This window comes from Oncorhynchus clarkii, chromosome 12 (assembly GCF_045791955.1).
Source record: "Oncorhynchus clarkii lewisi isolate Uvic-CL-2024 chromosome 12, UVic_Ocla_1.0, whole genome shotgun sequence".
NCBI classification, from domain to species: domain Eukaryota; kingdom Metazoa; phylum Chordata; class Actinopteri; order Salmoniformes; family Salmonidae; genus Oncorhynchus; species Oncorhynchus clarkii.
This window is the reverse complement of record NC_092158.1, coordinates 50,063,233-50,090,892: the sequence shown is the minus strand read 5'-3', so window position 1 is coordinate 50,090,892 and position 27,660 is coordinate 50,063,233. Positions and strand designations below refer to the sequence as shown.

The 27,660-nt window shown below is 44.8% G+C and overlaps 1 protein-coding gene across 1 annotated transcript; it reads right to left on the bottom strand.

The window, feature by feature from the left end:
* Positions 1-330: 330 nt before the first annotated feature.
* Positions 331-25,698, bottom strand: LOC139422067 (dapper homolog 3-like). The gene is made up of 4 exons (XM_071173213.1): positions 25,335-25,698; positions 11,951-12,080; positions 6,905-7,033; positions 331-2,921 (listed from the first exon to the last, which is right to left on the bottom strand). The coding sequence occupies exons 1-4, from the start codon at positions 25,581-25,583 to the stop codon at positions 1,204-1,206; spliced, it is 2,226 nt and encodes a 741-aa protein (XP_071029314.1). The 5' UTR covers positions 25,584-25,698; the 3' UTR covers positions 331-1,203.
* Positions 25,699-27,660: the final 1,962 nt, after the last annotated feature.

Sequence of the window (27,660 nt, the reverse complement as noted above, 5' to 3'; positions counted from 1 at the left end):
GATGAATGCACTAATTAGAAATCTCTTTGGATAAGAGTGTCCGCTAAATGACTACCAACTTGACACTGACATCAGTTCAACGTCTAGTTTTGAGTTTTCAACTAACGTGAATTCAACAAAACATTACACCATGCCATTGGATTTAGGTTAAAAGTTAAAATGCCTTTAAGTTGATGACTTTTTGCAATTCCAATCAGTTTTCCACGTTGATTCAACGTCATCACATAGATTTTTGGGGTTGAAATGGCATGGAAACATCATTGATTCAACCAGTTTTTGCCCAGTTGGTAAAATGTAAATGTAAATGTAATAAAACACACATTGACTGCGGATGGTCGAGAGACAAGACCGCTGTGGTCCCTAAAGGTTCCATGGTCCCAGCTCATTTTATTTACAGACTACATTCATAAATACAGGAGTGTGTCCGCCACACCACACAGGTGAGCATGTGCAGAGGAGGGCCACTTTCCAGGCTACATTGCAGACATGTGCCTGATCTCACAACACCTGGATACTGTAGGTGTGTAAACATATCAGCTAACCATATGTTATGATTTAGCAATCTGATGCCTGACTGCATTATGCAGTTGATGACATGGCATGTATCCATTGGTTGATGCAATGCAATGTCTGCCATGTAGTCAGCCTGGAATGCAACCTAGGCTACAGACACGTTGATGCTGAGACACAGGTCACATCACAGGGCTCATATCATGTTCACAGTACTCTCTGTTAGTCGGGAGGGAAAGGGGTATTTTTTGGAAAGGGTGCAAGGTCTTTTTAGAAGGGGGGGATGGGGGTGCTTAATCTCTGGATCCCAGTTTTGTGTCCACTTCAGTCACTCAAATGACCACTAGCACCAAATCAAGCCACAAATCATATTATCTCAGACCTCAAATGGCTGGGCTCAGGCAACAGCAAAAAGCTGCACTGATCAGAGATCAGAGTTTAGAGCTCAGGCTCAGCTCTGTGTACAGGAGAGTTGTTGGCAGATCTGAGGCCTGTGAAGGCTGCACTGAAAGCTAAAGAATCTATGTATGCATGTACAGTTAGGCAGTGCACTGAGTTATGTTTGCTGTCTTATATATCCGCTGCTCTCCAAAAATGACAGTGCTACTCCTTAAAGGAAACCATGTATAGCGAGAGTCACTAAAGTGTCTTAATCCCCACTGCTGATTCTCCACACTGGTGCAGGGTAGCGCTCTAAACGGTGGTCATGATTTTGAGGGAGCCCGTGCGGAAGCGCAGGATCTTCTTTTTGAGCGCATGTGAGGCCTTGATCTTGACGAAGGCTTTGGGCTGCAGGGGGGCCCCAGCCGGGGCGGAGGGCAGCGTGGGGGAGGAGAGCTGAGGGGGCAGCTGCTGGGGCCACACCAGACCGCCGCTCTCGTCTGAATCGCTGGACAGCGAGCTGGAAGCTGGCGTGTCGGCTTCACTCAGACTCGACTCAGACTCACCCTGCCCCGGGTGCGTGTAGCCCTCCTCAGGCCGACACAGGTACGTACGATCCCGGTCCAGGTACTCCAGATGGGGGTGGTGGGGATGATGATGGGGCAGGGGGTTGACATAGGTGTAAGGTGGGGGCCTGGGTTTGCGGATGCGCCTGGAGCCATGGTCGGCTGGGGGCATTGGGGTTGGCTGTGGAGGCTGCTCGGCTTCGTCCTGGCTGAGATCCAGGGTGGAGCGCCAGCGGCGGTAGCCGGCGCTGCCCGGCTGGGGCCTCTTCCCCTTGGACTGGCTCCCGCGGCTGCTCCCTGACCCTCCCCCGTCTCTCTCCACCGTGTTGTACTTGCGTTCAGGGACCCCTCTCTGCCCATTGAGACTGTTCTCTGACTGGGACCTGCAGGCCCGTCTTCCTGGCTTCTTGGAGCCTCCCGGCCGCTCCATCTCTCGCTCCCTGTCCCTCTCGCTCTCCCTGTCTCTTTCTTTCTCTCTCTCCTTCTCCCTTTCCCTCTCCCTCTCTTCACTAAAGCGACACTTCTTGGCAGCGGCTCTAGACTTGGCCTGCTGCAGCTGCTGTGGGGCCGGCTGCTGTTGGGAGCCTCTCTCTGGATAATAGGTGCCCCGGCTGGGTTTGGGCCCCTTGTGGGAGTGTGCAGAGGCCCTGGTGGTGGTGGCCCGGAATGGTTGGGCAGGGATATACTGGGCGTTGACCAACTGCTCGTCTGGCGGGGGAGGCGAGCGTGATGGGGGCAGGGCCGGGTAGCCATTGTGGAATTGCTGGGGTGAGTCGGGCTCACTGCTGCTAGGTTCCTGGGATGGAGCTTCACCGCAGGGGTAGTCCAGGGAGGCAGAGCAGGTGTTGGCCAGGGGGGTCTGCCTGGATTGGGGGTAGTGGGGGTGGGGGTGCTGGTGGTGGTGATGAGGGGGGTCCTCAGGGACCAGGGCCATGACTGCAAAAGGCTCCTGGTCCAGGCTGCGGCAGGCCCAGGATGGAGGGGGACGCTCGTAACTGCTGGGGGAAACCGCAGCAGTGGCGTGGTGGGGATTGGAGTGGGAGTGATGGTCAGGGATGGAGTCAGTGGCTGGCCGAGGATCGGGTTCCTTGCGGCAAACGCTGCTTTGGCGGGCCACGGTGATGGCGGTGCGGGCCTCGTGCAGACCCAGGCTGGTGCGGGGCTTGCAGGGCCGGAGGGGCAGGGCACGGCGCTGGATCAAACCCAGGATGTAGGTCTCCACACGCTGGGCCTGGCGGTAGTCCTCCTCCGTGGGCTCCCCCTCCACCATATCTCCCCCCAGCTCCAGCACTCCTCCAGGCCCCTTGCTAGTGTCCCAGGGCCAGGCCTCGTCTTCCCCCTCCCCTTCACTAGCCCCTTCGGCGATGCCCTCCAGGGTGGGGTAGGGGGCTGAGAACGAGCGGGGGACTGTGGGGCGGGACCCGGATTCTGGCTGTCTGTCCCGATTGGCCCCGAAGAATTCCCCTGGAAAACAGAACCAGTAACACGGTTATAATCAGACACAAAAAGATTTGGGATTGTGACACAGCAATAGAGAGAACCCCACAGACATAGGCTAAGGCTGCGTCTAAAGCGTGATTTTTGTAATCACTGTCAAAAACGCACAAATCAATGGTTGTTGGCGCACTATGGAAAGGAACGAGAGCATCTGTAAAAAAAAAAAAAAACAGCTTTGTCACCTGATCCACCTAAACCCCCTAAAATGTTATTGTAACCCTGCAGGTAAACAAATGTTTCTAACCACAACTGAGACCTAACCCTTATCTTATCTTATCTAACCACAACTCTAACCCTTATCCCAGATGAATTTGACCAAATGTGTCACTATTTGCAAAACACGGGTGCTGGCTAAGCCAAGGGACTAATACAATAATACAAGGATGTCATGGGTTGTGCTTGTTTCACCAGCCATCAGTGCTCTGTCTATGTGTATCCAATGTATGCATGTGTATGTTGTTGCTGTATGTGTCTTGCTGGTGACAAATCCAATTTCCCCACGTGGGATTAAGAAAATGTATTTAATTAAATTCAATTTACACTCTCCAGAGAAATAAGGTGCTATCAAGAACCTAAAAGGGTTCTTCGAGTGTCCTCATAGTCGTTACCAACCGGTCAATTGTGATCTCCCTAGAACCAAAAAGGGTTCTACCTGGAACCAAAAAAAGGGTTCTCCTATGTGGACTGCTGAATAACCTTTTTGGAACCTTTAAAAAAAAAACAGGGTAGGTTGTGGGAAGTAGGTAAACAAACCCACTAATGTGAATGAGCAAACATACACCAGGGACCATGGACGTAGCCCTAGCTGTGAGTACAATACACACAGCTGCAGAAACACCGGACACTGCTTATTGTGGCCAACGGTTACAGACAGAAGACAGGCTGTGTTCTAAAAGGCACCCCATAGATGCGGTAAAGAGGTCAATGGAACGCAGACCGTGGGGTATAGAAGAAGGACACCGGATTGGCGCACATTCAACAAATATGGATATCAGTCAAATCAGTCATGATTGATGAATAGTAGCAGGTCCTCCATGTGGTAACTCTCTCCGATTTGGATATGATATTTGGCTGTTTTCGCTGCCTAACATTTAGAATAACCTTTTCAGGCTTAGAAGAAGTGACTGCTATGCTAACTCCTGTTCGAATAAGCTGGTAGCATAGCTAGCATACATAAATTGGTGTTGGTAGTCAAAGTCGTTTGTAACTGTAATGCAGTTGATTGGTGAAATACACATATAAACAATAGCCTTAATGTTGGTTAATGTTGGTGGGGGGAAAATGATGAGAATCGGGATTTTTTTCCCCCACACATTTCCATGGCATTTCCATTGTTGTGGTCGTGTTTGACTGATCTCTTTATCGCATGTATGGGTCTAATCCTGTACGGGTGGGTCTAATCCTGGATGCTGATGGGTTAAAACCGCATTCCAGACAGTGTCTATTTCACAACTACCACCGGCTGTGATGGTGAAATGCCGATTTACTGTTCCATCTCACTGCGCAATCTACTGTCCTATGAGCTCATCCACTGTAAAAAAATAATTAAAAAAATGTAAAAGCATCTGGACATTATTTCCCATTTCTTTAAGCCTAACATTTGTTATTCAACAGCGGAAATGTGCATAAACCTTGCTGACTGCCTCTCTGACCTTTGCAACATTGTTAACATTTTGATTTCCACCTCATCATAGGAAGTGTACGGACAAGACAAACAACAAGTTGGTCTGGTTGTCATAGTAACATACATTAACTAGCTAGCTCGCTCAGCTGCGGGGATAACAACGTGACGGTATTGTTTCATTGAGTAAAATCAGTTCAAATGAAAGTTTTTTTTAATTTGTCTTTTTAATGAAAGTATTTTTTAAATATCTGCTACAGCCATTTAGCTTAGATAGCTAGGGCCTAGGCTAGCTTGGCATAGAACGCATAGAACTAATGAGCAGTCGGCTTGGCTGGCAACGATGCCAATAGAATGAACAACCAGATGGCTTGGCTGGCAGCAATGCCAATCGAACCAAAATGACCAGCCGCCTTGGGTAGCAACCCTAAATTGTGTTGGTGACTATGTTTCATGGAAGGAAGAAAATACCATGAATAAATTAATCAAAATCAAGTTTTTAATGAAAATATGTCAATCATTATTTTAATATGTTGGTATACTGTTGTATAAAATGGCCTCGACTTCATCCCGGGTCTAACAACACCCGTGCCAATATATCCTCCTAACCACGGCTTCTAGGGCATTATCACTTAATGAGTGCACTACTTTTCAACAGAGCCCGTAGCAGCGCAGACACAGTGTTCTGTTGAATCCTCCTTACACACAGATAGAATAAACAGCTGAGGTAGGACACCGGGGCTCTACTCAACTCTATGTCAAACTAAAGTAATGCACTATAAAAGGGTATTGGGTGCCATTTTGGGACACAACCTCTGTCTTCCCTAAGCTTGTCTGCCTGTTTCCCACTGGGAAGCATTCCTTTAAGTAACATCAGCTAGCCACAGTCAAGGCCAGACCAACTAACCTGCACTTTAACATATTACTGTCTCCTGTATCCTGATTTATGTCTGGCATTGTGAATGTGTGTGTGCGTGTGCGTGTGCGTGTGTGCGTGCGTGCGCGTGTGTGTGTGTGTGTGTGTGTGTGTGTGTGTGTGTGTGTGTGTGTGTGTGTGTGTGTGTGTGTGTGTGTGTGTGTGTGTGTGTGTGTGTGTGTCTCTAACATGGTACAGTGGGTCTTTTTCTCTTTCTGTTTTCTCCCTCCGACTGAGTATGCACACGGCAGCCATGTCTAAATCCCATGACTATAATCAAGGCCTCTACATAATCACGGCAGGACAGTCCACTGATGCAATTACACATCAAAGCCAGAACAAGCAGACTCTCCTTTCACCCCTCCACCAGCACAACCAGTCCCCTCATTTATCTATGTCACTGGGCACAAGATGTCCCCTTTTTTTTTTACAAGTCCCTTATACAAAACATTGTGTCCCAAATAGTACCCTATTCCCTGTTTAATGTACTATATTGGAAATAGGATGCCACGTGGGATGCTGATTTTAAATGGGCATTACACTCCTGAACCAAAGTTTGTTCAGACCTCAAAAGTAGTCTCATACCAAGATACAGATATGTCCACATCCCATGCCTGGTTTCTTGACAAAACATCTGCCAAACTTTGATATTGGAGTGCATTGTCCAGAAAATAAAAGTACAATGCAATACTATACAACTTAAACATGTGTACCTTTAGGAGCACATCTTCCTAATCTAATAGCTAGAAGCCAATTACGGAGGGGAACTCAAGTAGAAGAGAATCCATTAGTATAGGTCCTTCGCTTTAATGCAACCCAAAGAAATGGGTTTGTGTTTGTTTTGCCGCGCGTCCAGAACTCGTTATAGTCTGGGCTATTTGAGAGGGCTGATTGAGTCTGATGGCGTCTGGCTCTAATGTGCTTCTGCTGGCCGCTGCTCTGTCGGGGACTTAGTGCCAGCTTGGCATCATTGTTGGCATCATTGTTGCCATCTTGTACTGTCTATGTGGACTAATATACATTTAGTAACTATGCGGTCTGACCTAATCAAACAGATGCCCAAGAATATAAATGGATATTGCTCTATATCTGGGTAAATGCATTTGCTGAGCAATTGTGACGTTATTGAAACTGAATAAAAAACACTAATAAAATCCATTGAATTCTTCGCTTAGGTATGCCTGTAGTCTATATTGATTGTACTGCATTTGCATTTGTTTGTCACAGGAGGTTGGTGCCACTTTAATTGGGGAGGACGGGCTTGTGGTAATGGCAGACGCGGAACAGTATCAACTATATCAAACATGTGTTTGATGCTATTCCATTTGCTCCATTCCAGCCATTATTATGAGCCGTCCTCCCCTCAGTAGCCTCCACTGGTGTGTGTGTGTGTGTGCGTGTGACGTCCCTTACCGGCTGATTTGGGCCTGTTGTTTGCGTAGACCATGCGGATGGCTCGGGCAGTGCTGGGGGAGGGCTCTCTAAACCCATAGGAATCAGACAGACCCATAGGAGACAGGTGCTCACTCAGCTCATAGAATCCTGCAAACACATGTATACAATTTAACAAATGTTTTTATCTGAAGCGACTTACAGTACAGTGAACGCATGCATTTTTCATATGTGTATGAGGTCCCTGAGGGAAATTAACCAACACAACCTTAACTTTGCTACCTCCATGCTCTTACCAACTGAGCCACACAGGGCCAATACCAGTCACGTCTCAGCCAAATGACGATTTGGGAGTACTGGTATGCAAGTGCAACAGTCTGTAGTTCCTGTGGATGGTTGCTTCTACAGTTATTGTATTTGAAAAGAAATAACCTGCCATTTTCAATTGTATCTACCACTTTTGAAACTTTGTCAGCTGTAGGTGGGTGGGTCCCTCTTATATTGGCCTCTCTATAGATTGAATTGTAATCTTTTTAGTGAGCCTTTCCTTTTTTGTTTATTATTGTCTTTCAAGATTCAGATTTGGGTCCTAGAAATAACGACAACAGAGATTTGAGCTGGTAGTCAGGTCTGGATCAAAAGAGTAACCCCACTCAAAAGACTTACACAGCATTTATTTGTGTGTGACTATAGCTGTTGAACATTCAGTTATGAAGACAGGACTGTTAGCAGATATACTGCGGCCTTATATCCCAAAGTTTTTCCATGTTGAAAGTGAACGGCAGGTTAGTCATTTACGCATTCCTCAAGGCATTTGATGCCTCTCAATGTTTCCTTTTTTAAACTCTCAAGGCTTCTCAAAGTGTTTTTCAATGTGCCATCCTCAATCTTCAAAATCGCCAGCCGGCTGTGCATACTTTGAGGTAATTGACCCAATATTAGCCGTGGATTTTATACTCCTGGCATCTTCAGCTGGAGCTGAAAGTACATTTTCGTTGGACGGCTTTCAGCTCTTCAAGCCAAGTCATTTTAAACTCTCAGCAAAAATGCTCCCTCGGAAAACTGAATGCATTTATCAACTTAATGTGGGCTTTGGAACTGTTTCCTGCTTTGATTCACAAAGAACACAAGCAGCGCAGCCCTAGACAGTCCCTCAATATCAGTGGAGGCTTCTAACTATGTATGTGTTACGGTGCGTGAATGAGGACCCAAAAGCGAATTAACTTAAACAGAGCTTCTTTAATTACCAAACATAGGTAGGCTCAGACGGACCGGCAGATTCCGACAGGACAAGACAAGGTTACAGCAAACATGACGACAGTCTGGTTCAGGCATGAAACACAACAAACAAGAATCCGACAAGGACAGGAACAAAAACAGAGAGAGATATAGGGGACTAATCAGAAATAAAAGGGGTGACGAGGTGGTTAGGAGGAGACAAGGCACAGCTGGGGGAAAGAGGGGGTCCTAACAACGACCAGCAGAGGGAGACAGGGTGAAGGGAAAGGACAGAGACAAGACACAACATGACAGTACATGACAGTACCCCCCCACTCACCGAGCGCCTCCTGGCGCACTCGAGGAGGAAACCTGGCGGCAACGGAGGAAATCCTCGATCAGCGCACGGTCCAGCACGTCCCGAGAGGGAACCCAACTCCTCTCCTCAGGACCGTACCCCTCCCAATCTACGAGGTACTGGTGACCACGGCCCCGAGGACGCATGTCCAAAATTCTACGGACCCTGTAGATGGGTGCGCCCTCGAGGAGATGTGACCAATAGTCTGATTGGCCCGTTCTGCTTGACCGTTAGAAGGGGATAACCATCGTCCTCAGTGAATTTCATAAAAATAAAAATAGTGAAATATTTAAAAAGTGATCCTTTATAGATAAAACTATACTAAATACACTCACATCACCAAATAATAGATTAAAACACATTGTTTTGCAATGAAGGTCTACAGTAGCCTCAGCAGCATTCTGTAGGGTAGCACCATGGTGTAGCCGGAGGACAGCTAGTTTCCGTCATCCTCTGGGTACATTGACTTCAATACAAAACCTAGGAGGCTCATAGTTCTCACGCAGTTCCATAGACTTACACAGTAACTATGTATGACGTCCTCCAACCTATCAGAGCTCTTGCAGCATGAACTGATTATGGTGTACACCCAATCAAAGGATAAGAGAATGAATCTAGTTCTGAAAGCATAAGCTACAGTTAGCTAGCACCGCAGTGCATAAAATGTGGTGAATAGCTGACTCAAAGAGAGAAAAAGACAACAGTTGAACAATTTCAAACAAATTAATTTCTTCAAAAGAGAGAGGGAGAGAGAGATATGTTTTTTTTCACTTTCACTTAGCTAGCGAATACAGCTAGCTAGTTTAGCCTACTCAAACACCCGTCTCAAACAGAGAGGGATGCTAGCTAGCTGGCTATGGCTATCCAACACTGGAACTCTTCCAAGTTAAGGTAAGCTTTTGGTTTTCTTAATTTATTGCCACCCGCGGCTCACCCATGTAACTGCTAACACTGCTTACTGACTGTACTGCATGATTGTAGCGGGTTTACTACGAGTAGCTATGTTGACTATGACTTTAGCTAATAATGGTGATAATGATGTAGGCTGTGTAGCAGTTAGTGGTTATGATATGAAGGTTTGGCTTGGAAAGGTTTTTCACCTGGTTACAGACAGTTGATGTGTTGTGCATTGAAGTCCAAGCCAGGGAAAAGATGAGAGGAGAGCGCATAAATGCGAGAAGGATTATAGCTACAATGATCAAAGTGATCATGATGTGTGTATGTGGCCACTGTGACAGTGAATTGTGTTTGCGTTTGATCATGGGTGTATTCATACCCGCCGATTCTGTTAAAACGTTCTTACACGGAAGCAGAACGAAACGGGGATAAACATACCTGAATTTGTCCAATAGAAACTCTAGTTTGAAACTTTTTACGAATTATCACACCCTAGATCAGCTAGATGCAGGCAAGAGTGTGCAAGGCGGTATTGAATGTGTCACTCACTGTCTGTCACCTTGATTACTCAAATTTCTCGCTACCTGTGCACCTAAGTTGCAACATGTCATTCATAGGCTAGGTTGTAGTACCCTCAGGATGGGTAAATAGAAAATTTGAGTTTCATGTAGTAGCTAAAACCAATCAATGTTATATTGAGCTGGGTGAATGGAATATGAATGACAATCAACCAATATGCTGTAATAGAAATAAGGCCATGGTCAGAACAATTATTATCGTCCTCCCTCATCTTAAACGACACCGACCGCCACTGTTCCAAAAGGACTATTGTGAAATATACAGTACTATACAGTAAGAGTGAGGTGAGTTAGAGGTGAGATAGGGGTGAGATAGCTATATGGAGCAGTAATAGGCCCACTGTGGGGTAATTTAAGTTACCATTCTAAAATAGAGCAGACGTGTCTGCCTGCTTTTGTTGCTGCCAGGCTACCAAACCCCCTCATATAATGATGTCAGCCTCTGAGCCGAGGACAGAAACTAGATGGGCCTTGGTAATCTCTCTCTCTGCCTCAGCATCAGATGGTGACGTGCTCAGATGGAACTAGAGCATGGAGGGTTGGAACTAGAGCAGGCTCATGGTTAGGCCTATCCCCGCTATGTGTGGCTAGTACCTTGACTTACTTACTCACTCACTACCATGCATATGTGACAGACTGGGTTGGAAGCTGGGTGTCCTGCTCACTACAAGACTGTGTTAGCCCACTGAGCTAAAGACTAGGCATTAGCTTATCAAATCAAATCAAAGTTTATTTGTCACGTGCGCCGAATACAACAGGTGTAGACCTTACAGTGAAATGCTTACTTACAGGCTCTAACCAATAGTGCAAAAAAGGTATTAGGTGAACAATAGGTAGGTAAAGAAATAAAACAACAGTAAAAAGACAGGCTATATACAGTAGCGAGGCTATAAAAGTAGCAAGGCTACATACACTGGTTAGTCAGGCTGATTGGGGTAGTATGTACATGTAGATATGGTTAAAGTGACTATGCATATATGATGAACAGAGAGTAGCAGTAGCGTAAAAGAGGGGTTGGTGTGTGGCGGGTGGCGGGACACAATGTAGATAGCCAATTGAGGAAGTATGTACATATGTACATGAATGTATAGTTAAAGTGACTGTGCATATATGATAAACAGAGAGTAGCAGCAGTGTAAAGAGGGGTAGCCATTTGATACCTGTTCAGGAGTCTTATGGCTTGGGGGTAAAAACTGTTGAGAAGCCTTTTTGTCCTAGACTTGGCACTCCGGTACCGCTTGCCATGCGGTAGTAGAGAGAAAAGTCTATGACTGGGGTCTTTGAAAAATTTTAGGGCCTTCCTCTGAAACCGCCTGGTGTAGAGTTCCTGGATGGAAGGCGGCTTAGCCCCAGTGATCTATTGGGCCGTACACACTACCCTCTGTAGTGCCTTGCGGTCGGAGGCCGAGCAATTGCCGTACCAGGCAGTGATGCAAACAGTGAGTGGAAGCTCTTGAAAGTGGAAGCTCTGCCCTTTAGCTCAGTGTGAATGTTGCCTGTAATCCATGGCTTCTGGTTTGGGTACGTACGTACAGTCACTGTGGGGACAACGTTCTCGATGCACTTATTGATGCACTTAAAGCCAGTGACTGATGTGGTGTACTCCTCAATGCCATCGGAAGAATCCTGGAACATGTTCCAGTCTGTGATAGCAAAACAGTCCTGTAGTTTAGCTTATAGGAGCTAACACACGTCTTCTGGTCTTGGGTAAGGATACTCATCACGCAACCACCCCCGTTACACATAGTAGATCACATAATTTACACTTTCTGTCATACTACCGACAATGGCTATGTTTTGTTTAGCAGAAAGATGATAGATTGAACAAATGGCTTACGGAAAAGTTTGCAAAATTCTGGTAACTTTACCATCACAGGTTTTCCAGAAATCCCAGTTGGAGGATTCCCAGATTTCCTGCTTATTCCCTGTTCCAGGAATCTTGAAACCGTGATATCTGGAAAACCTGGGAATTTTGCAACCATACTCAAGGGTCCAATTTGTGTAGTGTTATGTTACCTGAGCGGGGCCGATTGTCCACCATGTCAGTCGGGGACTCCACTGCATTATCCGCTGTATTAACCCTCAGCTCTCCAACCTGCTGCTCCAGAGATGCCATCAGACCCCAAGGACTACACTGTAGACTGCTCTGGAACACAAAGAGAGAAATAGAATCAGGGTTAGAGACTGTATTTGGATGTTCTACACACACAGTCTCATCTCCCAGGGTCAGAAACAAAGCCAGAGACAATGCCAGATCGCTAACAACCTTCACATTTGATGACTGCTAATACAACACGCGACAGGTAGCCTAGCGGATAGAGTGTTGGGCCAGTAACCGAAAGGTAGCTGGTTTGAATACCCGAGCCGACAAGGTGAAAAGATCTGTTGATGGGCCCTTGAGCAAGGCACCTAACCATAATTTGCTCCAGGGGTGCTGTACTACTATGGCTGACCCTGTAAAACAACATTTCACTGCACCTATGTGACAATATATTTTTTAATGAACAAAACAGTGGAATAGTAACACGTCATTCCCCCCACAGGCAGATATACACTGAGATACAAGGATATACATACACGGTTGCGCATGCACTCACACACGGGCACACACACACACACAAAGCCTCTGCCAAATCTCTCAAACAAATGGTTGGTGAAGGATGGGAACAGCATCGGCTTTGGAGGAGGTTAAAACTGTCAAAACAACAGGCCTCAGCCTTCGCCCCATGAGCGGCACAGCAGTACAGAATATATTACAAACAGAAGGAGAACCAGAGAGAGAGAGAAGATGGAGAGGGAGAGAGGGGGGAGTAAAATACAAGACAACCACTCTCAAATCTCTTAGTGAAGCATTATAGGGGGCAAACCTTGAGCATCTCTTACTCAATCAATAAATAAATTGCATAATCAATCAACCAATCGAGCGTCCATTTACCGAAATGCTCATAGCAGGGAAGCGAGGGAGAAAGAGAGAAAAAGAGAGAGGGGGTAGATAGAGGGAGAGAGGGCAAATGAGGGACACAACTCAACCCTATATGTGTACAGAGTAAGATGATTTCTCCAACCTTACATGCTTACCATGATCTGAGACCAAATCTAAAAGTTTCCATATACACATTGAACAGTAAAGAGCTGATTTCTAGCACTCAACTTGTTCTAATCAGTTAATATATCGCTTTTCGACCATTAGGATTGTTCTGAAAGACAGCTTATACACATCTTGTTGGTTCAGGTGAGGGATAAAAATACAAATTCAGCATTGGGAGATGACTTACTTTTTCTAGGAATGTCCGAGAGGAGATAGTGGGAGCAAGGTTTTAAATCACTGCTGAATCACACACACACACACACACACACACACAAACACACTGCTGGCTCATAACATCGGCATGATTCCACCAGCTGAGAAGGCAGAAAAGCCTGCTGGGTAATATGGCAGAGATAATGTGCCATATTTTATACAGAGGAGAAAGAGAGGGGGAATTATGCTGATGTCAGGTGTATGTGGGCATACAAGCTGACACTGACAACACACACCTGCACACATTGTACATGTCAAATGCAAACCCACACTTGCACACATTTTACAACCCAACACACACGACACACACACACAGCTGTTAGACTCGCCAGGGGAGCCAAACATCTGATGAAGTGGGGAAGGTTTCCACAGTGCAGCTAAGAACGAACTGGGCATCCCTGTTTGAATCAAGTATTTCTCACCCAGTAAAAAGTACCATATGAAAGCAGGGGAGCTGTGGGGTGAAAACACAGGCATGCTGATCCATCCAGCTAAACATTTGGAACTTACTGGAAAGAAGGGCAAGAGGAAAGGGTAGAGGCTGAAATGGAGGAAGAGAGGAAGAGTTGGGGAGAGAGAGAGAGAGGAGAGAGATGTAAATAGAGAGAAGGAGAAACAGATAAGAGAGAGAAGAGAGAAATATCATCCTGTCTTACCCAACCATCCTTGTTTTATGTTTGCTTTGACAATGTAAGTGCTCTAACTTTCTAAATCAATAAGGTTTTTTGAATTCAATTGAAAGAGAGAGAGATCAAGACAGCATTAAATAGAGAGATGTATCTTTTCATCACAAATTCGTTTTTTTTCTGTTAAATCCATGTGTCAATCACTCTGACAAAATGTCAGCTCCAAAACTGTCACCCCCTTCCTATAACCCTAGTGGCCTGTCCTTTCCCCCTTCCTCTCTTCCCTCCAGGGTTCCACAGTGGAGCGATTCATCGGACAAGGAGCAGGCCCCGCCACTCCAGTCAGGGGCAGGGGTGGTCCAACAACCTCAGGGAAGAGGGGGGGAACAAGGGATGTAAACATACCACCCTGGGATGTCAGTCTCTCACTACCCCCTCCACCATTTCTCTCTCTGGTAAGACTGAGTCAGGTTTTGTGCTCAGAGGAACTCTAACTGCTGAAGTGGAGGAGGAGGAGGAGGAGGGAAAATAAGTGGGAGGGTAAAGATGTTAGAGTGGGTGATTGATGAACACAAGAGTTATCAGGGTAATAATGACGCTGGAGCAGAAGGCAGATGTTTTACATGCCCCCAACCGATTGTGTTTTTTTGTTTGTTTATCTGCGTTGTTTGTAACTTAACTTTGTACTATTTTTGTGCATAATGTTGCAACTACCGTCACTTATAACCGATAATAACTTCTGGACATGAGGACTGCGATTACTCACCACAGACTAGCGGAATCCTTTTTCTTTTTTCACGACTTCGACGAGACCGAGGCGGAGGACATACAACTCCCTCGGGAACAGGCCCCGACCCCAGTGATCTGCGTGAAGAGGCGGCGGAGAAAGAGAGGCCGGAGGGCGGGCTGCCTTCTGAGGAGTAGGAGGCGATCGAATAAACCCCCACACCCCTCAATTCTGCTCGCAAACATGCAATCTTTGGACAATAAAATGGATGAGGTCTTGGGAAGATTAAACTACCAACGGGACATTAAAAACTGTAACATCTTATGCTTCACAGAGTCGTGGCTGGCACCAAGAAAGTATTGAATGAGCTGTATTCCGCCATAAGCAAAAAAAGAAAACGCTCACCCACAGGTGGTGCTCCGAGTAGCCGGTGACTTAAATGCAGGGAAACTTAAATCAATTTTACCTCATTTCTATCAACATGTTAAATGTGCAACCAGAGGGAAAATAACTCTGGACCACCTATACTCAACACACAGAGATGCATACAAAGCTCTCACTTGCCCTCCATTTGGCAAATCTGACCATAATTCCATCCTCCTGATTCCTGCTTACAATCAAAAATTAAAGCAGGAAGCACCAGTGACTAGATCAATAAAAAAGTGGTCAGATGAAGCAGATGCTAAGCTACAGGACTGTTTGCTAGCACAGACTCCAATACACCATATCTGTCATTGACTTCATCAATAAGTGCATCAATGACGCCGTCCCCACAGTGACCATACGTACATACCCCAACCAGAAACCATGGATTAGAGGCAGCATCCGCACTGAGCTAAAGGCTAGAGCGGCCACTTTCAAGGAGAGGGTCTCTAGCCCGGAAGCTTATAAGAAATCCCGCTATGCCCTCCGACGAACCATCAAACAGGCAAAGCATCAATACAGGACTTAGATTGAGTCGTACTTTGGACACTGTGTTAACAACCCTCCAGGCAAGCTTCAATGCCATACAACGCTGCTTCCGTGGCCTCCAATTGCTCTTAAATACAAGTAAAACTAAATGCATGCTCTTCAACCGATCGCTGCCTGCACCTGCCTGCCTGTCCAACATCACTACTCTGGACGGCTCTGACTTAGAATACGTGGACAGCTACAAATACCTAGGTGTCTGGTTAGACTGTAAACTCTCCTTCCAGACCCACATCAAACATCTCCAATCCAAAGTTAAATCTAGAATTGGCTTCCTATTTCGCAACAAAGCATCCTTCACTCATGCTGCCAAACATACCCTTGTAAAACTGACCATCCTACCAATCCTCGACTTCGGCGATGTCATTTACAAAATAGCCTCCAATACCCTACTCAACAAATTGGATGCAGTCTATCACAGTGCAATCCGTTTTGTCACCAAAGCCCCATATACTACCCACCATTGCGACCTGTACACTCTCGTTGGCTGGCCCTCGCTTCATACTCGTCGCCAAACCCATTGGCTCCATGTCATCTACAAGACCCTGCTAGGTAAAGTCCCCCCTTATCTCAGCTCGCTGGTCACCTGTAGCACGCACTCCAGCAGGTATATCTCTCTGGTCACCCCCAAAACCAATTATTTCTTTGGCCGCCTCTCCTTCCAGATCTCTGCAGCCAATGACTGGAACGAACTACAAAAATCTCTGAAACTGGAAACACTTATCTCCCTCACTAGCTTTAAGCACCAACTGTCAGAGCAGCTCACAGATTACTGCACCTGTACATAGCCCACCTATAATTTAGCCCAAACAACTACCTCTTTCCCTACTGTATTTATTTTATTCATTTATTTATTTTGCTCCTTTGCACCCCATTATTTTTATTTCTACTTTGCACATTCTTCCACTGAAAATCTACCATTCCAGTGTTTTACTTGCTATATTGTATTTACTTTGCCACCATGGCCTTTTTTTGCCTTTACCTCCCTTATCTCACCTCATTTGCTCACATCGTATATAGACTTGTTTATACTGTATTATTGACTGTATGTTTGTTTTACTCCATGTGTAACTCTGTGTCATTGTATGTGTCGAACTGCTTTGCTTTATCTTGGCCAGGTCGCAATTGTAAATGAGAACTTGTTCTCAACTTGCCTACCTGGTTAAATAAAGGTGAAATATATATATTTTTTTAAGTACTACACCGGCTCTGATGCTTGTCAGATGTGGAAGGGCCTGCAAACCATTACAGACTACAAAGGGAAGCACACCCGAGAGCTGCCCAGTGACACGAGCCTACCGGATGAGCTAAACTACTTCTATGCTAGCTTCGAGGCAAATAACACTGAAACATGGTATGAGAGCACCAGCTGTACCGGAAGACTGTGTGATCACACTCTCCGCAGCCGATGTGAGTAAGACCTTTAGACAGGTCAACATTCACAAGGCCGCAGGGCCAGACGGATTACCAGGACGTGTACTGAGAGCATGCGCTGACCAACTAGCAAGTGTCTTCACTGACATTTTCAACCTCTCTCTATCCGAGTCTATAATACCAGCATGTTTTAAGCAGACCATCATAGTCCCTGTGACCAAGAACACTAAGGTAACCTGCCTAAATGACTACCGACCCGTAGCACTCATGTTTGTAGCCATGAAGTGCTTTGAAAGGCTGGTCATGGCTCACATCAACACCATCATCCCAGAAACCCTAGACCCACTCCAATTTGCATATGCCCCAACAGATCCACAGATGATGAAGTCTCTATTGCACTCCACAATACATTGCTGGGGCCAAGCTTCCTGCCATCCAGGACCTCTATACCAGGCGGTGTCAGAGGAAGGCCCTGAAAATTGTCAAAGACTCCAGCCACCCTAGTTATAGACTGCTCTCTCTGCTACCACACAGCAAGCGGTACCGGAGCACCATGTCTAGGTCCAAGAGGCTTCTAAACAGCTTTTACCCCCAAGCCATAAGACTCCTGAACATCTAGTCAAATGGCTACCCAGACTATTCACATTGCCCCCCTCCCCTCTCCACACCTCTGCCACTCTCTGTTGTCATCTAAGCATAGTCACTTTAATTAACTCTACCTACATTTACATACTACCTCAACTAACCGGTGCCCCTCCACATTGACTATGTACCGGCACCCCCCTGTATATATTGTATATTTTACTGCTCCTCTTTAATTACTTGTTACTTTTATCTCTTATCCGTATTTTTTTAAACTGCTCTGTCAGTTAGGGGCTCGTAAGTTAGCATTTCACAGTAAGGTACCTGTTGTATTTGGCACATGTGACAAGTACAATTTGATTTGATTTAGTACTACGACAGATAGTTCTGGGCTGGAACAAAAGCCTGCTAGAGCAGGGGAACACTTCCCTGTTCTCCATGTGAACTAAATGGATTGTAAGTGGAGTTGACTGGTGCACTTGGAGTGTTAATCCGAGGATATACGTAGGACCAGAGCCTTTGTAGTTTGACCTGTATAGGGTTTACAGAGGTTTGATCTTAGGGATTACACATAGAGGCTGTGAGGTGTATGTGTGTATAAAGGAAGCAAGTGCCTATTGAACCGATGCGGTCTCACTTGAGTTGCTCCTAAACCCACACACAGGTCCTTTTATCCAGCGCATGCATGACATTAACTCAGGCAATTCTCGCACGCACGCACCCCACACGCACAAGGCTGTGGTAGTCTTGCGGTTAAGAGCGTTAGTTTAATAACTGAAAAGTCGCTGGTTCAAATCCCTTAGCCGACTGTGCGAAAAATCGGTCAATGTGCCCTTGAGCAAAGCACTTAACCCTAATTGCGCCTGTAAGTAGCTTTGGGACCGGTTTCCCAAAATAATCTTAAAGCTAAATTCAGCGTTAGAACCTTTGTTTCCCAATACCATCATTATTAACGCTGAAAAGGCTCATAATCTAAAACATATTAATAAACAGCAATTGCCTTGAGTTACAGTAAAGCGTCTTTCTCTCCCCCTCCCCTACCTCACACACATTTCATCTCCCTAGTCTAAATGATTCAAGCCATCTTTAAAAAGTGATTACATCTAGATGCATTCTCCCTGCAAGTTCTGGGAGTCTAGCCTAACTCCTAGTACCTCTCATGCGGGCCTCGAACCTTCCCATATTTCCTCTAGTTCGGCATCATCTTGATGATGTGGCAAGTTGCTTCACATTGCTTCTTGACTATAAAATATCTTGAAAACTTGACTGCTGACAATCAAAACATTTTGGAATTGTATCAACAGTGTGTGGACTAACAAAATACCAAAATATCGTTTTGGAGTGGGTTTATCTTTTAATAAAGTATTATATTGCTGGGTTACTATGGGCCCTGGTCAAAAGGAGTGGACTATATAGGGAATATGGTACCATTGGGGACGTGCACACAGAGTTTCCAGAGTGGTGCAGCTGAATGAAGTCACATTGTGCTTAACTGTATAGACTTTTTTGCTTTGTGAGTTGTTCAATAGTGTGCACACACCCGCATTCACACACTCTCGCTCAATCACACACACGTGCATACAGACCACACTGGAGGGCACAAAACCATCCAGCTCAAACAGAAGCCCCCACACTGTGCAGTGTGCTGTGGTGTGGTGCGGTGTGGAGCAGTGTAGTGTGTGTGAGTACGCGGGAGGCCACGCTGCCTTTGTGCAGGGCCCTCTGACAGGTCAAATCACAGTGGTGTGTTTGTGTTTGCTGATGACGGGGGCCCCCAAAGGGCCTGCTGGAAGCACCCAAAGTAAAATCAACTCTAACTGTGCATCCCAAATGGCACCATATTCCCCATAGGCCCTCGTCAAAAGTAGTGCACTATAAAGGGAATAGGATGCCATTTGGGACACAGGCTTAAGCTTGTTAGGTAAACCCAATGACGTAACACCCCTAGCGTTGTCACGGCAACAAAGTGAGGTGCCTTCTCCATAAGTGGGATAGAGAGGGAGAGAAAAAGAGAAAAAGAAAATGAGGGGAAAAGGACAGGAGAGAAAAAAGGAGATATGTTTCCCATGCCAATAAAGCCCCTTAAATTGAAATTGAATTGAGAGAAAGAAGGAGAGAAAGAGAGAGTTCGGAGGAGCGACTGAGTGAGAGAGATTGAAGGCAAGTCACACAGCAATCCCCTTAGAGCAACACTAAATCAATCTCCACAAGCATCTCCATCTCCCTTAATCAATTATTCAGCCCTCTCCTATCCCTTTTTCTCCCTTTCACACTCCCCCCAAAAAACACTCACCCTAACAGACAGACACCAGCAAGCACTACAATACATTACAACTTCCTATCCCTTTCTACCCAGCTACAATACACCCACAAGCATGCTCCATTCGAGTCTACACACAGTCCTCATCCCGGCTTCCACTTATGTCTTTCTTCAGGCAGGATTCCTGTGCAATTAAACCTTTTGTTCCCATCAATTATTAACAGCCTGCATCGCGGCTCACTGCTAACAACCGCTAATAGCTTCTCTCAGCACTGAGTACGGCTAATTATGCCCCTGCTTTATCCTCCAACTCCCAGTAGGGGAGGGAAGGCAGCCTGCTGCTCAGCGAAGCCAAGCAGGGAGCCCTGAAGCTGGGTACTGAGGTTGGTAGTCGGCCTCCGTGGAGCTGGGGGGTGGTGGTGGTGGTGATAGAGGAGATCCATAATTGTGTTGCACATATTTTCACCTCAAGCCAACATGGGGGTTCTTTTCAGGAGGTTGGAGATGGTGGAGGGTTTGAGGTCAAGGTTGTCATTAGCCATAGATCTGGGATCAGATTACTCCCTTATACAAACCATTAGGGGAATGGAAAAAGATCTGACCCTACGTCAGTGGTTTGGAGCTTCTACCCACTCCCCTCATCCCTGGAACTATGTGTAGAGGGAGTAGGGTGAAGTTGTCCATAGACACTAATGGTTATGTTTAGGATTGGGGAGGGGAGGGGAATCTGATCCTAGATGTGTACCTAGGGGAAACTTCACCCCAGAGTGTGTCTAGAGACCCCACAACAAGAGAGAAGTGACAACAACCCCCCTTCTCTCTCTCTCTCGCTCTACTGCTTTGATTCTGTACACACACTCGCCTGACACTCCACAATGTTTACCCAACACAGCTAGGCATGAAACACACACAAAACACACACAGGCTACGCAAACACACACACCCACCCACACACACACACATTAAACATTAGAGTAGAGTGTGAGTGTCACAATATGAGAAGCTCCGGTGACACATGGCCACACAGCTGCAAGAGGCTCCATGGGGGGGCTTACAGTACAGCCTGCTAATGGGAGGACAAACACATGCACATTCACACACGCGTGCGCCCACACACACACACACACACACACACACACACACACACACACAAAACATATTATTTGAATAACATTCCCACACATACATTGATATCACATAGCAGCACTGATTAGATATCACAAACACAATACACACAATCTGTCCTCCAATCTGTCCTCCATATACACACACAAACACATTCATCCGTTTTCTCTTTTAAGCACACACACAAACACACACTTTTCCTCTGAAATGGGGACCATATGTGATTTCCCAGCTGTTGTCTGTTTTAAGATGGCTGTCAGCACCACTGCCTCAGGAATAAACCTGGAGGGTCTGCTCACGCACAAATACACACGCACACACACACACAAACTCATACGCACATGGCACGCACACACACACACCTCCAACCTTAACCACATGGCAGCATCTTCCTCACACACACTCAACTTTCTCCTGTGACACACACAGACACATGCCCACACACACAGTCCCACAAACAAACACACAGCAGTCCCTTACACCTGGCCCTGGTTATTGCCTTATCTTTATCACACTACAGAAGGAGAATCAAGCACTGTTTGGTTATGAATCAGGCAGATGTGAGGTCTGGTCTAAGAGCAGGCTATCTGCAATGGGTCAGCTTGGATGTGTCCCAAATAACACCCTATGCCTTACATTCTACTTTTGACCAGAGCCCCATATGTTCTGGTCATAATTAGTGCACTATATAGCGAATAAGGTGCCATTTGGGATGCACAGCCCTTTATGTGGGGAGGAGGTCAGATGGCAAAATCCTTATTTCCTATTGATTGACCTATACGTAACTTAATGAATAGCTCCTCCATTGGAGATCTGCTCCCAATGATGGATTTGTAACATGTAGGAAAGCATTTGGAGAAATAGTGATTGCCGATCTTTTGCTTGGTGCATATATTGTGGGCCAGGAATAACTTGTGCTGCGCTGATTAAGCATTGGACAAAAATGACTTAAAATTGAGAATCTCCAGTGAACATGCTTTTTAGGATTAGGCTTAATCTGGGCCCCGAAACGGCATGGCCCAATATCTTTCTTTTATGTAGAAATAGTCATATAAAATCATCAGATAGTCATACTGGATAGTCCACATAATGAACATTTTGAAGGATTTATTGTTTAAAACCCACAAAGACAATCCTTCAAAAATATTTCAAGCATTAGCGCCGAACCAAATTGCTCACAAGGTGATCATTGAGTGAGTTTGTTTTGCATGACTCACTATGTGGACCAATGGAATGGTCTAAAACGCGCAAACCTCGACCACCCGGGGCACGAACGATGCAAAATGAACAACACAAGAGCAATGGCCTATCAATATTCCAGTTAATCTGTGGCTATTCTTCACACAGTGGCCCGAAGCGACAGAGAGAGACAGAGATTTAAAGTGACCTCTATATAGGGTTTGTGTGCAAGTCATGCGTGTCGTTTTTCAGTCTATATTAGATGGAAAGCTAAAAGGCAAGGAAACCATTTAGATTACATTCACATACAATTTCTCGCTTGATGCTGGAGGCAATTTTTAAGATGCTATTTATAGGCAGCGAGATAGTTCACTGCCGGGGCAAGTAAATTGTAATTAACATAAAATATATGGTTCAGGGGCCTCCTGGGTGGCGCAGTGGTTAATTTAAGGGCACCGCAGCGCTAGCTGCACCCTAACCGGCCGCGACCAGGAGGTCCGTGGGGCGACGCACAATTGGCCTAGCGTCGTCCGGGTTAGGGAGGGGCCGGTAGGGATATCGTGCACCAGCGACTCCTGTGGCGGGCTGGGCGCAGTGGACGCTAACCAAGGTCGCCAGGTGCACGGTGTTTCCTCCGACACATTGGTGTGGCTGGCTTCCTGGTTGGATGTGCGCTGTGTTAAGAAGCAGTGCGGCTTGGTTGGGTTGTGTCTCGGAGGGCGCATGACTTTCGACCTTTGTCTCTCCCGAGCCCGTACGGGAGTTGTAGCGATGAGACAAAATAGTAGCTACTAACAATTGGATTCCACGAAGTTGGGGAGAAAAAGGGGGGTAATATATATATATATATATATATATATATATATATATATGGTTCTTATTTTAGTAGCCCATGGCAAATTTTCTAAGCCATGTCCAGGTTATCCCCATATCACCAATTTAATCAATGGAGAAAATGATACTTTATGCAAAATTTGCACACGTTGTCCTGTCTTGTTTGTTTACCAATGCTATTGTAATCCATGCTTTATGGAGACCACCCAAGACCATGATGAGGCGATAGCAACACTTGCATCAAGTACAGCCCTTGTAGTCTGACAACTCACAGCAAATTCTTCCCCTGCTCTGTCATTTGCAACGCAGCAATCCATTGAAGTCGTTTGTGATGTATTGATGTGCAGTTCATGAACGATTAGTTCTTTTTTAACTACTCTTTTTACTGATTCGAGAGTCATGATTTGTTTTTCTGAGTGACCCGTTTCATTTAAGTTGTTCATTTCACCTGCACGATGGGAAAATAGATCATGCTGCCGGCAGCAGAGAGAAGAAACAGACTGATAGTTGATCGCGTGGTGCAAGAATGAATGCAATCAATAGAATATTGAATGTTATTATAGACACAGCTTTGTAGAACCAAAACATAGACGGCCTCTGCTCAACAAACTGGAACTCGAGAACGAACCATTTGGGTGGCGGAAGTCCACGGACAATATTGTGCTCATCACCCTCACGGCAGACAAGCAATGCACTCCGCCAAGAGTCGTTCACAATCTAGTCCGGTTGCGGCCACAACCAGAACTCGTTTCTAATGTCTAAAAAAAAGTATATTTGTTGTATGACTAGCAATCAAATGTGAATAGTTTAAAGCCCACGTTTACAAGTCTCCGTCACAAATGACGGCTCCAATAAGCCCCCTATGGTGAAGGACATGTGAACGAGAGGCATGTAGACTCTTTCGGTTTTTCGAGTTTTCAGTTCATCGTTGGCCGGTAGGGTGTCCTGTGTGCTCTGGGCATTACTGACTCAAATGAACTAAATGAGTCGAAAGATGTATTCTTTTGACTGAACGAGTCGAAAATTTCAAGAGTCAGTAAAAAGAGCTGATCTTCCCAACACTTTTATGGTGTCAAGGAGCAAGAGGGGCTTGTACAAAGTCATCAGCGATTGGATCGTCTCTAACCAATCAGAGTATCAAAGCTAATTACGAATGTTCTAACGGCCAATGCTATCCGGAATCTTTGGGAAGTCCCTACCCTAAACCCTAACATTAACCCCTACCCTCACCCTGACCTTAACTATAACCCTTACCTATAATATATGCTATTTAGCTGACACTATTATCCAAAACGATTAACAGTCATGAATGTATACACTTTCCATATTGGTGGCCTCAGTGGGTCGCGAAACCTACGATCCTGGAGTTGTATGTGCCATGCTCTACCAACTGAACCACAGAGAACCAAACTCGAAACTTTAACCCTTACCATTTTACATTTCAACTTCAATGGGGTAGGGATGTCCCAAGGATCCTTGATAGCAAGGATAATTTTCAAACGGCCACTTTACCTACATGTATTCTGGCTCTGGCCCAACCCATCGGTTTCTGGACCAATCAGATGGCTCCGAATGTGTTCTCATTTGGTGAAGGGTAGGGAAGCTAGTCAGAACAAGACTTATTGCTGAGAATAAACTAATATCCATGGGCATGGCAGTGTATTTCCAGAGCAAGGAGTCTGGGTAGCCAGGCAACATTGCTTGGTCAATGAACAACTGCCTGTGCAATGACTGCACAAATATCTTAACTTATAAAAATATTTTAACATGTGTTTTAGGCATACCTAATTAAGCCTAGGTAATTCATAGAATTCGGCCAATGTCTCTTTAAAAAGCAGCCAGGAGATAACATGCAATAGGCCTAAATAAATAATAATCAGAAAGAGAAATACGAATTGCAAAACACAATAAAAAATATGGAGATATTATAGTTCATCATAGGATTAGTACCGAGTAGGCTAGATAAATAATTGACAGGTGTCCCAACCAATGGTGGACACTAAGATTATCCCCGAAACTATGAACAACCTTCAGGGTCGATGCTACAGTATGATGGTGGGCACGGTCCGACCTTTTCAAAACAAGACCTGATATCGAAAATATAGCCAGGTGAACATATTTTTCGAAACAGCGTCAATAGACAATGGAATAAAAAAACACAAGCGCAGAATACACCAACTTTGCCTTAAATAGTCACGCGCGCTCTGAGCACACTGTATGTGGGTGTCGGGTCAACATTTGTGATGGTACTGTTATTCCGCACAGATACACTAGGCTATGAGCCAATTTCATTCCAAGAGCACGAAAAGCATAACCACGCACTAATACCAAAAAAATGTCCAACAAGAGACTATGAATTAGATCGATACGAAAATGTTTTATCGATTTAATATGCAATTTTAAGTAAAATACGAAAGTCTTACCGGCTTGCGCCTATAACTCAAGTCCTCCAGCGCACAGTTGGCTGTGTCGGGAGAAGACCGGGTTGGCTGGAGGTTGCCCCATGCCGGGCGTCCTGGGACAGAGTCCCGGATGGAGAGGGCGCTGAGCACTAGGCATTCCTGGCTCTGTTTCAGTAGCTCCAACTCACATATACCGGCCAAACTCGCCTCAAGGCGCTCCTTATTCCGTCTGCGCTCCGCTGTCATTGGGAAAGAAAACGCTCCGTACATCGTTCTCCTTGCTCTTTGACTCTTCTTCGATCGTTTTTCAGCCGTTCCTTCCTATTTAGTATCCAAGTACGGCTAAATGTTCTGCATATATTCTTTAATTTCAAAGTTACTTCAGTCTTTGATATTCATGATATTCGAAGTAGCCACAGCAAGCGTTAGGTTACAGCTGCGCAACATTGTAGCCAGAACCGAACCCATTCCTCCTGCTGGCTCAATGCTGTTGCTGGATTCCAATTCCGCAGCTGTCAATTTGACATTAGCATGCCCGGCCTTTTCCGAGGGTCTATTGGTTGCCCAGAACATCAAAATAGTTAATATTCAAAAGGTATTCTACTCTTTAAGATGCCATTGGACACTGAGCTCTCCTTAGTATTCCATAGCTTGCAACATCATATTCCCTCTGACAATTTTAATGCGTAAAAGTTGACACCAAGGGAGCGGAACACGTTGATCAAGTTGTACCAGGCCAGCCTTTAATGAAAATCCATTCACATTCTCTGGCTACCTCGCCTAAACCCATTGCAGTCACTAGCTAGGTCTCCATCCAATAGGTGACAGATTTTCATGCGATTTTCATATTCTAAAATCCGCATAAAAACAATATACGCATTTTCCTACCAGAGATGTCCCATTGGGCACACCATGTCATGTCAACATGGATATTTTGATTATATTGGGTTGAGATGTTGATCAATGAGATTTCAACCTTTTATTCACCCATTCAAAAAGACAGCCAGACGTTTGAATTCTCAGTGTATTATCACTATGCTTTCAACCATTTAAAAGCACAACATTCATGGAATACTTTGTATCAGAAAGGCCTATTGCGTATTTATACAACAACTTACAATATCTGTGCTTCATCTATTAACACAACCTAATGCATTTGTGATTACATTAAAAATACATAGTGTAAGTGAACAATGCTGTTCAAGATTCAGCGCAGATTATTATAGCAAATGTAAAGATCTCCACATACATGCTTTCTGTGATTACATTAGAAGACAAATACAGTCAAATCAAAATGTGTCCATGTCACTTTAGTGACATACTAAAATCAGATCAAACTTTATTTAAAGTGCATTTAAAGTTTGATTTGATTTTGTCCTATTCTTTAACCTAGATTAATGAGACATGAATCCAACATGTCAATTATTAATTTGTAGACAAACTGGAATTAAAGCCAGACTAAGTCAGTGGCACAGATGGAACTATCCAATCAGAAGATACATCTCCTTCAAGTGTTGATATTTGGTTGCATTTACAACCAATCACAATTGAATATCCAGTTTGTCTACAAATTAATCATTGATATGTTTGATTCATGTCTTCATCTCAAACAAATATAAAATTTAATATTGTTAAAGAATAAATCAAATCCAACTTTAAATGGACTTTAAATAAAGTTTGATTTGATCTAGTCCTATTCTTTAACATAGATCTTTGGTTGAGAAGGAGATGTGAATCCAACATATTGATTATTAAGTTGTAGATTACATTTGAAGTCAACCAAAGGTTTAGCCAAACCCTGGGTTGGATTTAACCAATAGCTGTTGATGATTTTGCAAATGCTGTATTGGCCTAAATAGTATTGTTGATGATATATTGTATGACAAATTGAATTTGCTCTGTTAAACCTACCCATTGCAATGACTTCAATAGCAATAGGGAATATATTTGGTTATTCAGTAGAGATCGCTCAATAATTATTCTCAGGATAGCACAGGTGTAGTATTCAATGACAAATATCAAAGCTTGGTTGGCTTGCCTAAAATCCTGGATGGGAGACCAAAGGGCTAGCTGTAGATCAATAACTCTCCAGTATGAGATGCTGCACAAACTTATTTTTTTCTGATAGTGGATATAACGTTGAAAATCTCATGTTGTTTCAAACATACAAATTCAAACATATTTTATACAAGGTTTGTTTATGTAAAAAAAATGGTTACCATGATGACATAATCCTGTGGTTGAACTTTCACCCTCAAAACAACCGTTTATGTTGATTACTTTTTTCAAATCCAATCTAGTTTCCACAAGGATTCCCCCTCAGAATACGTTGACAAATTACGTTGAG